This window comes from Lampetra fluviatilis, chromosome 44 (genome assembly GCF_964198595.1).
Source record: "Lampetra fluviatilis chromosome 44, kcLamFluv1.1, whole genome shotgun sequence".
NCBI classification, from domain to species: domain Eukaryota; kingdom Metazoa; phylum Chordata; class Hyperoartia; order Petromyzontiformes; family Petromyzontidae; genus Lampetra; species Lampetra fluviatilis.
The window spans coordinates 6810497-6824882 of NC_136318.1; the positions used below are offsets into that span (position 1 = coordinate 6810497).

The 14386-nt window shown below is 43.1% G+C and overlaps 1 protein-coding gene across 2 annotated transcripts in view; it reads right to left on the minus strand.

The window, feature by feature from the left end:
- The window catches only part of LOC144947350 (membrane-associated guanylate kinase, WW and PDZ domain-containing protein 1-like), a 320338-nt gene that overhangs the window by 77841 nt on the left and 228111 nt on the right, over nucleotides 1-14386 (minus strand). For both annotated transcript variants that reach the window (XM_078876623.1, XM_078876624.1), the window contains exons 8-9: nucleotides 10622-10675; nucleotides 5931-6017 (exon numbers count right to left, since the gene is read on the minus strand). In XM_078876623.1, the coding sequence (XP_078732749.1) occupies nucleotides 5931-6017; nucleotides 10622-10675 (141 nt within the window). The remainder of the gene's footprint in view (nucleotides 1-5930; nucleotides 6018-10621; nucleotides 10676-14386) is intronic.

Genomic DNA, 14386 nt, shown 5'->3' on the forward strand with positions numbered 1-14386 from the left:
CACTAAGTTGCAATTATATCACCATGGCACTTGTGCCAGGTTAAGTGCACTTTGAGGCTATGTAGAAAAATACACCACTCAAAACTAATTTACCATTTCTAACTAATTTACCCCATAGCCTGAACAGAATATCGAGTACCATTATCCCTGGCTTTTGTAGTGTATGAAGATGCATTGCTTTGGTTCAGAGGAAACTGATGCAGTCATCCAAATTATCACAAACCAAGGCCTTCATGAATATAAAACACAAAACCGCCGATAGAATGTCACGCCGTATAAAAGCACAAGTCAGCCAAGAAGACACGGATGGAGATGAGGCTATTCATGGTGACGTTTGAAGTTATTTTCCCAAGATCTGATTGGAGATGTAAATAGGTGAAACATAAACGAAGAAAGCATTAGCTGTGGAATATTTGACAATGGCAGTCTTTATCAGCTAATGACGATGATGTTTCCGTCAATGCACAATGGTATCCCTTGTCACGGTAAATGCCAATTTGCATTGGGGAACAATTTTGAAAGCGGAGCTCTGAGCATTAAATTAGCATTTTATGAAATTCAATGTCTGCACGAGTATAGAAACTCGGTATTAAACGTCGTGTTTCTTAAGAACGGTGACATGAGTGCTGTTAAACTGAATACATTTTTTTTTATTTACTTTATCAGGTCAGGCCTACTGAGCTATGTAGCTCTTTTTGAGAAGTGACCTGGCCGCAAATGATTGCTCAACGAAGTGGCTTATCATCGCGTGGACATGTATAGCAGGCAAATACTCTGAACACGTGTTTCTACATGTGGAGGGAAAGAACGCAGGACCAGGAGAAAAATCTACTCGTCCACGGGGAGAGAGACATGCAAACTTAAAATATACAGGCGCCAGGCTCGCGATCGAACCCACGACCTCAAGTGTATTCTGTGACAGGCATTTATTACGGAATACGCTTTCTGAAAGGGCTGATTTGAGCGTGCAGCATTGCTTTTCAACTTTTATTGGTTAAGAACTGAAATGCAAAAAAATTAACCCGTAAAAACAAAGTTTTTCACTATAAATCCTTTATATGCGTGGCGGCTAGAGTCCTCTCGTCCTCTGGCTTGAGATGGCTGCCACCTATGGGTCAGATGATTGTCTGCCACCATTAAGCAATTGGTAATTAAATATTTAAAACATTTTCCCTACAGAGTGTACAATTTTGGGAAAAAAATTTCACGAAAATTAATTGTCACGCACAACGAGTCTGTGTGCAAAATGTCAGCTCGATTGGATCACGGGAAGTGGGTTAAAAAACGACCGAAAGATTTGCACGGTCGTAAGCAAGCAAGCAAGCACGCAAGCACGCAAGCAAGCAAGCAAGTGAACTTAATATAAAGGATTTAAAAATGGATTTCACATGGCTGTAGCAGGCTATAATGGTTGGACAAGCTGACGTAGGCAAAGCCCATTCCAGGCGAAGATTTAACTTCAACTGATGTGTACACAGTATTTCAATTGGCTTTTTGCTTGGTTAAATTAAGGTGATCTGTCATATCTGACATATAAAGTACAGCCGTTTGAGAGTGTCTGAGTGACTGATGTAAATTCGAATGTTCTAAAAGCCATGTAGAGGTGAAATTTAGTACACTTTTATCTGAATCTGCTTACTACGAGATAATTGTAAAACATACATTTTTTTATTATTTTAGACTGGACAAATTTTAGAGCTCAATTTGTATTACTTTTGATCTTGTAATCTAAGCCGATGGCCGTTTGTATTTAAATGTTTACACGAATACCGGATCTCATGATATTCTGGTATGGTTTCAGAAGTGCGACGCTAAACTCCAATAGAAATTCAGCAAAGCCACACACTGGTTTCTGTGAATATATATACCTATAAATGCATTGTGGGTAAGCTCCTGAATTTCAAATTAACGTGAAAAAATCCAATATCGGGCCAGATATATATGAAACGTAACAGGATCCCAATTTATTGTTGTTCCTATTGTTTCAGTTTAATCCTAAATGCGGAAGTTATGTCCCTAATGTGGCACCGGTTCTTAAAGCAGGGCCACGTGGTGCATCGGGTGATGTGGCTCTTGTTGGTACGAAGACAGGTTGCACGAGGAGCCGGAGGAATTGATCTGAAACAGATCTTAAATTGTGTCCAAATGGTAAAAAATTAACCCGTAAAAACAAAGTTTTTCACTATAAATCCTTTATATGCGTGGCATCGGTTTTATTTTATTATTCATTTCTGTTTTTCTTGAGTAAGAGTTTCATTTTTATCACATTGGTATTTTAAATTAAATATGAAAAATTTTTTTTTCAAAAAAGTGAAAAATTTTGGACATTTTTTTTCACGAAAATAAATTGTCACGCACAACGAGTCTGTGCAAAATGTCAGCTCGATTGGATCACGGGAAGTGGGTTAAAAAACGACCGAAAGATTTGCACGGTCGTAAGCGCGCAAGCAAGCAAGCAAGTGAACTTAATATAAAGGATTTTAAAAGAAGCTATCGTAGGTGCAATTCCACTCTCCCTCTGTGGTCTCTCTATGTACGCTACAAAGAAGGGCCATCGCCCAAAACGTCGCCCGTCATGAACTTTTCTTGTTTAAGACCGCAGCGATGTTGACATGTGTTGAGTTTTGTTATTTTGGGCTCGTGCACCGCAACCATTGCAGCCGTATCACCATAAAAAAATTGTGTTTATCGTAAGTAGGGGACAGCCAAAAAATTGTTGGCTGGATAATATGGGGGTGGGGGTGGGGGGGTGTGGAGGGTGTGTGTGTGGGGTGGGGGGGGGGAGTGAAATCCAACTGAAACAAGTGACAGCTGCTCATGGAGTGTCCCAGAATGGAAGACTCATCCCGCCCTCCAAGCTTATACACGAGCATGTTGCTGGCGAGGTTTGGCGCTGGCTCGCAGGATAAACAGCCCTTGGCAGCAATCGCCAAATCACCGGGCAAACAGAAATGTAGTGCCGCACCGCACATCGACGCAAAATCGGAGCAGATGGTACCAACGGCCTGCCGCAAGCACCATGAGAGTAAGGCAACACCAGGGCGCCTGCATCTTTGACGTGGGGATAATCTAACTTTAGATATTACGCATGACAATGCAACACATAATTTGAATTGCCGAATATGACTTGGCTATTAATTAAGATGCTCAAAATTCATGCAAATATTCGACACATACTCTGCAAAGACAAAGATCCCCCCTATAGCCAGAGCAGACTGTTGGGGCAAGTGCTGTTAGCGAGCACCTATGAAGGCCGGCATGGCACACGGAGGGAGTGGGTGGCCAGCACCACGCCCGACCGCCTTTGTCTCCCCAGTGGCGATGTTTACACACCGCACCAGGTTCTCATTTGAGGCTGAGTAGACCTCGGGGAGGCCCAGGACCGGTTCAGATATTCGTCACTTGTTGTGTTAGCCGTGAGCGGGAATCGAACTCGGGTCGCCGGGTTCGTAGCGTAGTGCGCTAACCGCTACACCACCGCTCCCCACTTCGGCTGCGCTGTGTGTGTTTGCAAATACGGGCAACAAATATCCCCCGGTCATGCAACCTTCCGAGACCAGTGCGCTGAAGTATGGTCAACAAACCCCATGACCGACATGGTGCTCAAGACACCTTCAGCTCGTGACGGATGGAAAATATTTTTTTTGGAAACAAAAGTCTGCTCCAGAGTGAACGGACCTCATCGGAGAGTGCCTCACTGCTCATCTCAATTGGCAACACTCAATCTTTAGGATGACCAATATTGACTTGCCACCATTTGGTACCTATTGTATTGACCCCAATGGAATGACAAACTTCGTTAACCCTCGACGGGGAAATGTGAACTTGCAACCTTCCGATTGCGAGTCGTGTGTGTGTGGGAAACAGATGTCTGAAAAAGGTGTCGGCACAGAACAATTTTAAATACGCGTCCAATTTTCTGCCCACATTTACTCGTAAACTTGCATTCCCAGAGTTTGTGGAAAGAGACGATGTCAAGAGAAACCCGGAACTGACAAGTGTTTAACCTGTGCCCAGAATGCATTAGCTGAAGGTTATTACACACGACCTGATGTCTGATCAACGGGGCATTTAGTTTGAATGGTTAGTTATATAAAGCCATTGTATTTTTTATGTGAAGCGGAGGTGCATCAAAAGCACATGGCAGTGATGATTGCTAACAATCATTCTTATCCATCAATTATGTGCTATTAGCAAGAGCTATTGCCTGAAATGTCGCCGATTATATATTTTTCATTTTAAGGTCACACACGGTGCTATTGACGGCTTTGCTATTATTTTTTTTGAAATCCATGGAACTTGCCTCAAAAGCCTACAAAGCTAATCTTGCTGGGGATTTACATATGGACACATGGACAACACACTTTTTCTGGCATAAGGTATTCCAACGGTTTTAATGTAATTTTGGGGTGCTGATTCCAAATCTGGCATCAGTTTTTGTCTATAACATCAGGTTTTTGAGATATCAAATATTGCATTTTCAATAAAAACTGCAGAAGAAAAATATTAAATAAATGTGGATATCTACATAAAATTATATTATAAACACACTATCCTAAAAATACAGCACCATATTTTAACACTAAAGCAGTCACTGACTCGCAACAACTTGCAATCATAAGTGACAGAGTTAATTTCGGGAAAAATCAATGAAAATTGGGTATGCCGATAGCATAAAAATGAGATGTGATAGAGCAAATCTGAGATCAGATTTGGAATCAGCACGGTGAAATTAGTCTAAAACAGCTGCAAAAGTCCAGGCCAGAAAAAAACGTTTTTTTTTGTTGACCAGTCTAATGAATGAACTGACCTATCAGCACGTGAATAAGATACTATTTGAAACACACCAATTTTTAAGTAAATATATCCAAGTTGTGCTTGCTTTCAGGTCTCACTGAACCGTTCGTAAAACAAAAAAATGCGGCCACAATTCACGCGTGAAGCTCCAGCATCTGTGGTATGACCGAACGTGCGCATCAAATCATCGATGGCTTAATTCCAAGATGTTAGCAATTCTGTCCGGGTGGAGAGGAAGGTCTTCGACAGTTTGACCAACTGGACCCTCTTCACGAAATGCCTGCACTTGTCGGAACAAACGACAGCAGCCGTGGAGAGATACGCGAGAATGCACAGTTGGTCACGGATGCTCTTCACAAGCGTTGCCTCGGATCTCGTTTGAGAAGCGAGTCACACACCTCCGGTGTAAACAACGTGCCAAACGCAAGTGCAACGCCTCGGTCAGCACGCAACGTTGGGCCAACACGTCGGCAGTTGGCTCAACGTTGGGCCCGACATTCCGCGCTGTTTAAATGGCACGCCGGGCACTCGAAGGCCGCGCAACGCCGAGTTCAACCGAGCTGCTCGTGCCCGTGCCGCGGTGCCAACTGGCTTGTGAGGCGACAAGCAGGGCAACGTCATCTGTCGCCGTCTGTAAAACTAAAACAATTATAAAAAACTTTTTATTTCACAAGGTAAGGCCCACAACTGAGCTATACGCCTCTTTTGCAGAAGTGAGCAGGCTACGAACGAGAGCTCAACGAAAGTGGGCCGATCATTGTGTGGACATTTGCAGTGGCCAAATACCCTCAACGCGCGTTGATTCTAACTGTGAAGGGAGAAACCAAAAGACCCCGAGAAAAATCCACGCGACCACGGGGAGAACACGCACACTCCAAATATACAGGCGTTGCAACGGTCGGGATCGAACCCACGACCTCCTATGTATCAGGCGAGGTGGTTAACATCTCGCCACCGTGGTGCCCAACATACATACATACATGTAACATATGTGCAACTATGTATGTCAAAGTTTTTTCGCACCGTACGTAGCGTGGGGGGGTCTGGATAAATGTGTGCGAGAGACCTCGCGGAGCAAAATCGCATTCAATCATTCACGGCGAAGCGAGGAGTAGAAAGGAGCATCCACTGACCCGATGGTCTTGGCTTGGACTCCGCTTGCTGGTGGGCACCGCCGCACGGAAACGAATTGTGTAACAAATATCCCTCCGCTTGGCACTCTGCGTTACAAGAATGGACGCAGAGTTTTAAAGTGAGTGCTTCTTACAGAACGTCATAACACACACACACACACACTTCGACACTTGCTACGCAGCATTATAGCGCGTGAATTCCAGATGAACATTTGCAAAAAACAAGGTGCGAGCTTCGAACCGGCGAAACGTCGTACTCAAACTTGTACATTTTGTGGATTTACTCTCCAATACACAGGTGTTGCTGTACTAGTAACGAATTGGCATGTGATGTTTACATGAGAATCCTCACTAATTGGCTGCGTCGGGTGGTGGCGGGTTTAGCGACACATTTATATTTATGCTATCTAACCCCCCCAAACAATCCCAGTATTATGTAGCTACGACCGTTTGTGGCTCAACAACCAAACTGAAAGATGCCCTGGTGCTATTTAACGGCACTGCACCTGGCGCCACATCAACAGCGTTTGTAAAAGTTAAGTGCTATTTTCTTTTGGCAAGTTTATTTTGTAATTATCAGGAAAATATCTTTAAAAAAAACATTGGTGTGCGTGTGTGCGTGCGTGATATTGTTTTTAAACCAAATTGGGAGTGTAACATTGGACGGAGCATAATTAAAAAGGCATGCTGTCGACATGTTGACAAGCTGGCAAAGTCGGTCCAATTAGTGAGCCTCACATTGCATTGTGACTGAGAGGTGGTGGTGGTGGTGAGGAGGTGGTGGGGGGAAACAGTTGGGAAGGTTTGGTAGAAATCTCATTACGCCACCACCTGCCCTTCCACCTCAACGCAACTGCTTATGGCACCGTTAATGCAACGCTCGGTCATGTTGCCATTTGAACCAAAAATCAACCTCCTGCTGCTGCTATAGAAACTTAGGCCCAAAGTGATAACTTTCACGCAAAATGTACACTGCGAACGCACTTTAATGAGGCCATGCATGTGCCAGTACTCGCCAACCTTAACGGGTTCGTTCGAACCGTTGGGAGTTGCCCGTTGCGAATTTACGTTGCGTGCGATAGATTAAGAATGGATGAAAATAAAAATAATGTAAAAACGAATGACGTTAATGTTTCATTCCATGTTTTAAAAAAACATTGCAACATCTCCGTTGAACAGTGCATGGATTCTGTAAGTTTAATTAATTTTTTCAACAATGTTCGCAATTTGAACACATTGCTCGTGAAACATGAACGCTTCTTTATTTGCTGAACTAAACTGTAATCGAAACAAAATTTACTCAAATAAATTGCTTTCTCAAGTAGGAAAATTAAGTGGCAAAGAAGCATGAGGCATCATGAACACAGAACATTGCAAATAAGTCACTGTTTGCACAAAGCAGTTGGTTTGCAGTGTATTAAAGCAAATAGAGAGATTGTATCTGTCCAAATACGTGTGTGTCTGTGATTGTACATATTATAATGCTCTGTGTAACCTGATGTGGATAATGATATTTTACAAAGTAATTTAATAATGATCACCTGAAGATTATCATATTTAACAATATGATGCAGCTAATCTGGCTGTGACGGTCCCACCAGATGACGGAGACTTGTGTTGCCTCTGAAACGTCGTGATTTTTATTTTATTTTTATTAATTTTGATGTTTTACCTACGTGACTTTACCGAAAAAACCTAAGAATATATTTAACAATGGTTACTATAAATAGATTTGTTTTTTATAGGGAGAATATTATGTGTAAAAACAATTCTACGCAGAAATTTCAAGCAAAGTGCCAAATAAATCAATGCTTTAATGGAAGATTGCACATGTATCAATATATCCTGAAGGGCAACTGGTAGGTTAAATTATGAAACAATGGTGTGAGCAATTGTGAATCATATTTTTAGGTTTTTTCGGTAAAGTCACGTAGGTAAAACATCAAAATTAATGAAAATAAAATAAAAACAAAAATCACGACGTTTCGGAGGCAACACAAGTCTCCGTCATCAGGTGGGACCGTCACAGCCGAATTAGCTGCATCATGATGACGGAGACTTGTGTTGCCTCCGAAACGTCGTGATTTTTGTTTTTATTTTATTTTCATTAATTTTGATGTTTTTCCTACGTGACTTTACCGAAAAAACCTAAGAATATGATTCCTTGCAGTCACGAAAGCTTCAAATCTAGAATCAATTGTCAATCCCTGGACAATCATATTACCGAATCGCAATCCGATATAATTGTCGGGCAACAGCATGATTGTTCAAACATATTTCTTTACGACTCACAAAGGTTAATATATGCCCGAAGCTTTTTGAACGATTTATGATGTGGTCTACCGCACGCAACAAAAAGCACGCGCGCGCACACACATGGAATATTACCTCCGATAAATGCGCTACGCGTACATTCGTGCACGTTGAATACACTCCGGTCCAAGCGTCATCGAAACCGCTCAGCGTATCGTCGCAAGGGCGCACAATTTAGGGACCTTTCTGGCCTATTGTCCGCTTTTGATAAAAAGCCTCAATAATATTATTTCTGCACGGTGAAATTTGCTGCCGTCTGTCACCCGTCAATCTGTCGTGCACGTGTGGCCTTGGCGTGTGCTGAAGAGGGGATAGGTCCCTCTCTCTCTCTCCCATTCCCCAACCCTCGTCCCACACACCAGAGCCTGCACATTTGTCTGTGAGCAATGGCCCTCGCGACAAGTTCATAAGGACCCAGCTTGAAACCAATTAGACGTGCTTTAACAGGCTCGTGTTGCATAGGCGCCGTGGTGGCGAGATGTTAGCTCCCTCGCCTGGTATGCATGAGGTCGTGGGTTCGATCCCGACCCTGACGCCTGCTGTGGAGCTATCATTTGTGGCCAGGTTGCTTCTGAAAAAAAGCTACATTGCTCAGTGGGCCTTAACCTGGTAAAAGTAAAAATAGTTTAAATAAAAAAAATGGTGACTGAGGTGGCTCAGATTTCACTGGAGCTGACGAAGCTGACGGTGCTGAGGAGTCTGGGTTCGAACTTGGGATTTCAGATTGGTAAAGGTGCAGCCCTGCAATTGCTTGGGCTTGCAGTGGATTGACCGTGCTCGATGACGATGATAATCAGATGTGTTCATTTAAAAACTTGCAAAACAATCCCGTACGGATCATAAACTCCTTTAAGCATGTTGTATAATCCATGAGAAGGTTTTGCAAAAAAAAAAAAACCTTCATTTATTTATATCATACTCTTTGGTTCTTTCGGTAAACCCACGTAGGCATAAAATAAAATAAATCACGACGTTTCGGGCGCAACACAAGCGTCCATCATCACGTGACTTTACAGAAAGAACCGCAGTCACGAAGGCTTCAAATCAAGATTCTTTATATCATATTTAGGTTACATTTTTCATTTGGTCCTGCTCCACATGCAAGGCCATGATACAGCTCGGGCGGTAGAGTTAGCAGAGGTGGGACAAAGTCATTGTTATGCAAGTCCAAGTCGAGTCGCAAGTCATCAAATTCATGACTCGAGTCTGACTCGAGTCCAAGTCACATGACTCGAGTCCACATCTCATAGGTGGGACAAAGTCATTGTTATGCAAGTCCAAGTCGAGTCGCAAGTCATCAAATTCATGACTCGAGTCTGACTCGAGTCCAAGTCACATGACTCGAGTCCACATCTCATAGGTGGGACAAAGTCATTGTTATGCAAGTCCAAGTCGAGTCGCAAGTCATCAAATTCATGACTCGAGTCTGACTCGAGTCCAAGTCACATGACTCGAGTCCACACCTCTGAGAGTTAGGCAATTTTGTGAACCGTGACTACGATTCGCGGCCAGGGTTGACTCCATCCCAGCTTCATAACCCACCATCATTGTGCGAAGTTAACAGTGTGTGGTTCTACGCGAGAGATTGATTTCCGCCAAAGAAGTCTTGAAATTTCCACCTCTGGCTCAGGACAACCAAATAAACACGAGCACCGATCAACAAACGTTTGAACGTGAAGATAAAGTGGTCCATTTGACATCCAAATGCCAGAGTAGTAACAACAATTGAGCTCCGCATCTGAAGAGGCAAGGGAAAAACACCCGGTGGTATATGTCCATCTGATTCCTGGCCTTCGTGATCAAAATAAAAAGCAAAGTCTAAGAAAAATTTAACTTGCTGGGCGAGAAAATATTAATACCAAGACAACATGCATTGAATTTGGATAATAATCTGCACTGAACAATGTTAATGTAAAGCACCATGTTTGTTGTTTATTTTGATTCGCCTTCTAAGAATGAGAGTATATGCATCCAGGTAAAAGTTGGAAAGTGGAGGATCATGAATTATCGAATGGGTCATGCCTGGCTTGTTTTTCTACTCAGTGTAAAAGAACAGATACCAACACGTTGGGAATTCCGCGAGCAAAGGCCTTTAGCAGGGCAGGGTAATCCAGGTAAAGGTTGTTAATCAGATCTCATCAACTAAAGAATCAGCATCTACAAAATAGGTCATTAAATATTAACAAACAGATTAGGGAAACTCAATTACCTGCAACACGAGCCTGCCGGAAAATAATACCCGACATCAATATTTCACCGCGATTTCAATGTTCTACCGTATCGAGTAACACCTGAGGAATTGCACAGTTTGATGAGTGTAGGCAGCGCTGCTGCTGCTGTATGCGCAAGGGTGCAACAACACAGACCCCTGGACTTACCGAAAGACGGGTAAGCCTCAGGTGTGTACGAGTTTAAAGCTTTGGATACACTATCTGCGAGCGGGGAAACACAGACACATCACACCACAAAGATAAACATCTCCTGTCCAGCCTTGACAGACTTTTGGGGCAAGTGCTGTTAGCGAGCACCTGTGAAGGTCGTCACAGCACACGGGGGGGTTGGGTGCCTGACACCATGCCTGGCCGCCTTTGTCTCCCGAGTGACGACGTGCATCTGATAATCGTCACTTGTGGCTGCCGTGAGCAGGAATCAAACTCGGGTCGCCGGGTTCGTACCGCAGTGCGTTAACCTGCTCCACTGCCGCTCCCCATATCACGCCACACAAACACACACACCGCAAGCAATCGACTCATTCACCGTGTGCGTGCGACGTTGGCGATACGACTCTCAAAAACAGCCTTGCGACTGCTGAGCCGTGCCAGGTTGACTTTGGTATGGGCCTGGCGTGGCCTAGCTGCACAATGTAATAGTAGAAGTGAAAAACAGGTCGCACATCGAAGAAGACCTGATGATTCTAGATTTGAAGCTTTCGTGACTGCAAGCATTCATATTCTTAGGTTTTTTCGGTAAAGTCACGTAGGTAAAAAAAATTAAATAAAAATTAATAAAAGTTAAATAAAATAAAAATAAAATAAAAATCACGACGTTTCAGAGGCAACACAAGCTTCCGTCTTCACCTGAAGACAGAAGCTTGTGTTTTTACCTATGTGACTTTACCGAAAAAACCTAAGAATAAGACCTGATGACACGGGCAGTGATGAGAAGGAAACTGGCACCATTTGCACACGTACGTAGGATGGACAGCAACAGGAAAATTCAAAGTGTGTTGCTCGGGAAAAATGGAAGGAACCGGAAGGAGAGGAAAGACCTCAACTTAAGAATGGTTTGACGACGACGTGCGAGGTTGGTGCCAGAAAGATGTGCGATGCTGACGAAACATCGCAGTGGTCCCCTACGGGATATCTCCCCATGGCCCGAGATGATCATGACGACGACGACTACAACGACGACACCAGAAAGGGACACCAGGGTTCAAAACTTGAAACATTGGCGGCGCCGACTTGGCAATCTGACCACAAGGAATTTCATTAAGACCCCCACGAGCCACAAAAGTCGCCTCATTCAAAATGTATTTGGTCTCTCCTCTGCATTTTACATGCGCAGAGCGCGCAAAGCAATGCTTAATCAATACTAAATTAACTTTTCCTATTTGCACGCACGCCCTACTTGGCGTCGTTCCCGCATTCGTCCGGCTGCGTTTAGCGCCGAGGTAGCAGGGCATTTATTTTAATGTACAATACGTGGTTTGACAGCTTCAACATCGCCCTTTAACAGGTGGCAAGATCGTCATTGCTACACATCGATGCTGCGTGGAAGTCACGACTGCCCTGCGCTTTATATCCCATATCTCCATTCCGTACTTTTCCGTAAGCTCGCTTCAGTAAATCTTTAACCTTCACAGCTCCTTTCTCGAGCCTGGGCTGAGTGATACATCTGCAAAGCACATGTTCTGAGTACACTCGCCATCAATATTTTCTGCTGAAAACGTGTTTTTGGCCTTCCAGAGGCATTCAGACATTGCACAAAACGCTATCTAAAAGGCCTAGATAATACAGTGAGTGTACAAGACAGCTTTCTGACAGATGCGCAAAAAAAACCACCCATAGATGTCTATATCAATCCAAACCACACTTTGCGATTTCCAATATAGCTCGTAAATAATGCAGATCTTGGTCTGCTGAATGGCAATATGAGTTATGATAACAGTTGACTCCATCCAGTGTTTTCCTTTAAAGTCATCATGAATGTTTCGATTTAAAGCTTTCGTGACTGCAGGGATTCATCTTCTTGGTTCTTTCGGTAAAGTGACGTAGAATGGAAATAATAAAATAATAAAAATAAAACATAATAAAATAATTCTCACGACGTTTCGGCCACAACACAAGCAGCCGTCCTCAGGTGAAGAACAGGTCTGTCAGAAAGACAGCGTCTGAATGTTTTATTTTTATTATTTTCATCATGAATTGCTTTAATGCCTTAAGATCCATAATATCTGAGGTTGTACGTACGGTTCGTTTACATAAGTCTGTAACAATAAAAAAAACTGTTCTTGATTCGTCTATAAGCACTATTTATTGTTTATTCTATGTGCAGCAAGTTCTGGGGTGAGTTTCCTGCAGTTCATGATATTATAATTGAAGTGTTTTCTCTCGTTGGTTTGCATATTCCCACCTAGCAATGCCCTGGAACTGCCACCACTGCCAATGGGTATTGGGCTGTAGTCTATGAGTCTCTATGTAACTCTTTGAGTCTCTGTGGATGGATCTCTATGTAACTCTATGAGTCTCTGTGTAACTCTATGAGTCTCTATGTAACTCTATGAGTCTCTGTGGATCTCTATGTAACTCTATGAGTCTCTATGTAATTCTCTGAGTCTCTGTGGATCTCTATGTAACTCTATGAGTTTCTATGTAACTCGATGAGTCTCTATGTAATTCTCTGAGTCTCTGTGGATCTCTATGTAACTCTATGAGTCTCGATGTAACTCTATGAGTCTCTATGTAATTATCTGAGTCTCTGTGGATCTCTATGTAACTCGATGAGTCTCTATGTAACTCTCTGAGTCTCTCTGGATCTCTATGTAACTCGATGAGTCTCTGTGGATGTCTATGTAACTCTATGAGTCTCTATGTAACTCTCTGAGTCTCTGTGGATCTCGATGTAACTCTATGAGTCTCGATGTAACTCTCTGAGTCTCTGTGGATCTCTATGTAACTCTATGAGTCTCGATGTAACTCTATGAGTCTCTGTGTAAATCTATTGATCTTTATGTAAATCTATGTAAACTGTGATGCCCTGTAACAGCCGACGGTATGGGGTGGCCGTCAGTGTAACAGGGCTGCTTGGCTGAATGGGCCTCACCAGCTGATAGAATAAATTCCGAGTGTGACCGGTGAAAAATAATGCATTCGGGAGGAACAATTTATTTTCCTGATCATTATCAGTGTGAACATCTAGTCAGAATTATTGTGCCAAACTTTGAATGGTATCTGCACCATCGCTGAGTGACATCTCCTTTCTCATTCTAGAGGAAGTTAACACCGTCCGGATATAGTTTCAAATTAAACAAATGTAATTATCTAAAGCTATCCATGCCATCAGAGAATATCGCGCTCGCAACAGCCCATGTGTCTCGGTGAGATTTGTGAGTTATCTCCATAAAATATAAATATTCATGTGCTGTGAAAAAAGGCCATTGTCAGAAAAGTTGTGTATTATATCATTGACCTTTTAAGGCAGTGATATCGATGCACGTGCACGGGTTATTTTTGCGTTTGTTTTCTCACCACATTAAAATAAAGAGAGCTGGTGAAAAAGCCGAAATGTGAATGGAAGGTATTAATTGCCATCACCACCAGCAGAGACGGCTGCAAGTGACTTTCCTCAATGTGTCCTCCGATGCTCTCCGCAGTCTGCGAGTGTGCGCTGATAAGACAGCGGCTTTAACTCCGAGATCACCGACATGTGCAAGCTCAGAACCTGCCAGATGTCACCGGTTCGTAGCTAATAAGGCCACCTTTCTTGTGCATTTTGGCAGCAGTGTTTTGGATTACGCATCATGCTGCTCCTTTTTGACCTGTGTAAAGGGGCTCATTTTGGCTCAATCTGAAGTCCTGCCTCACTGACTTCCAGTACCACGTGCGCGTGCATAGGAGCGGTGATGCAGTGCGCCCAGGGCACCG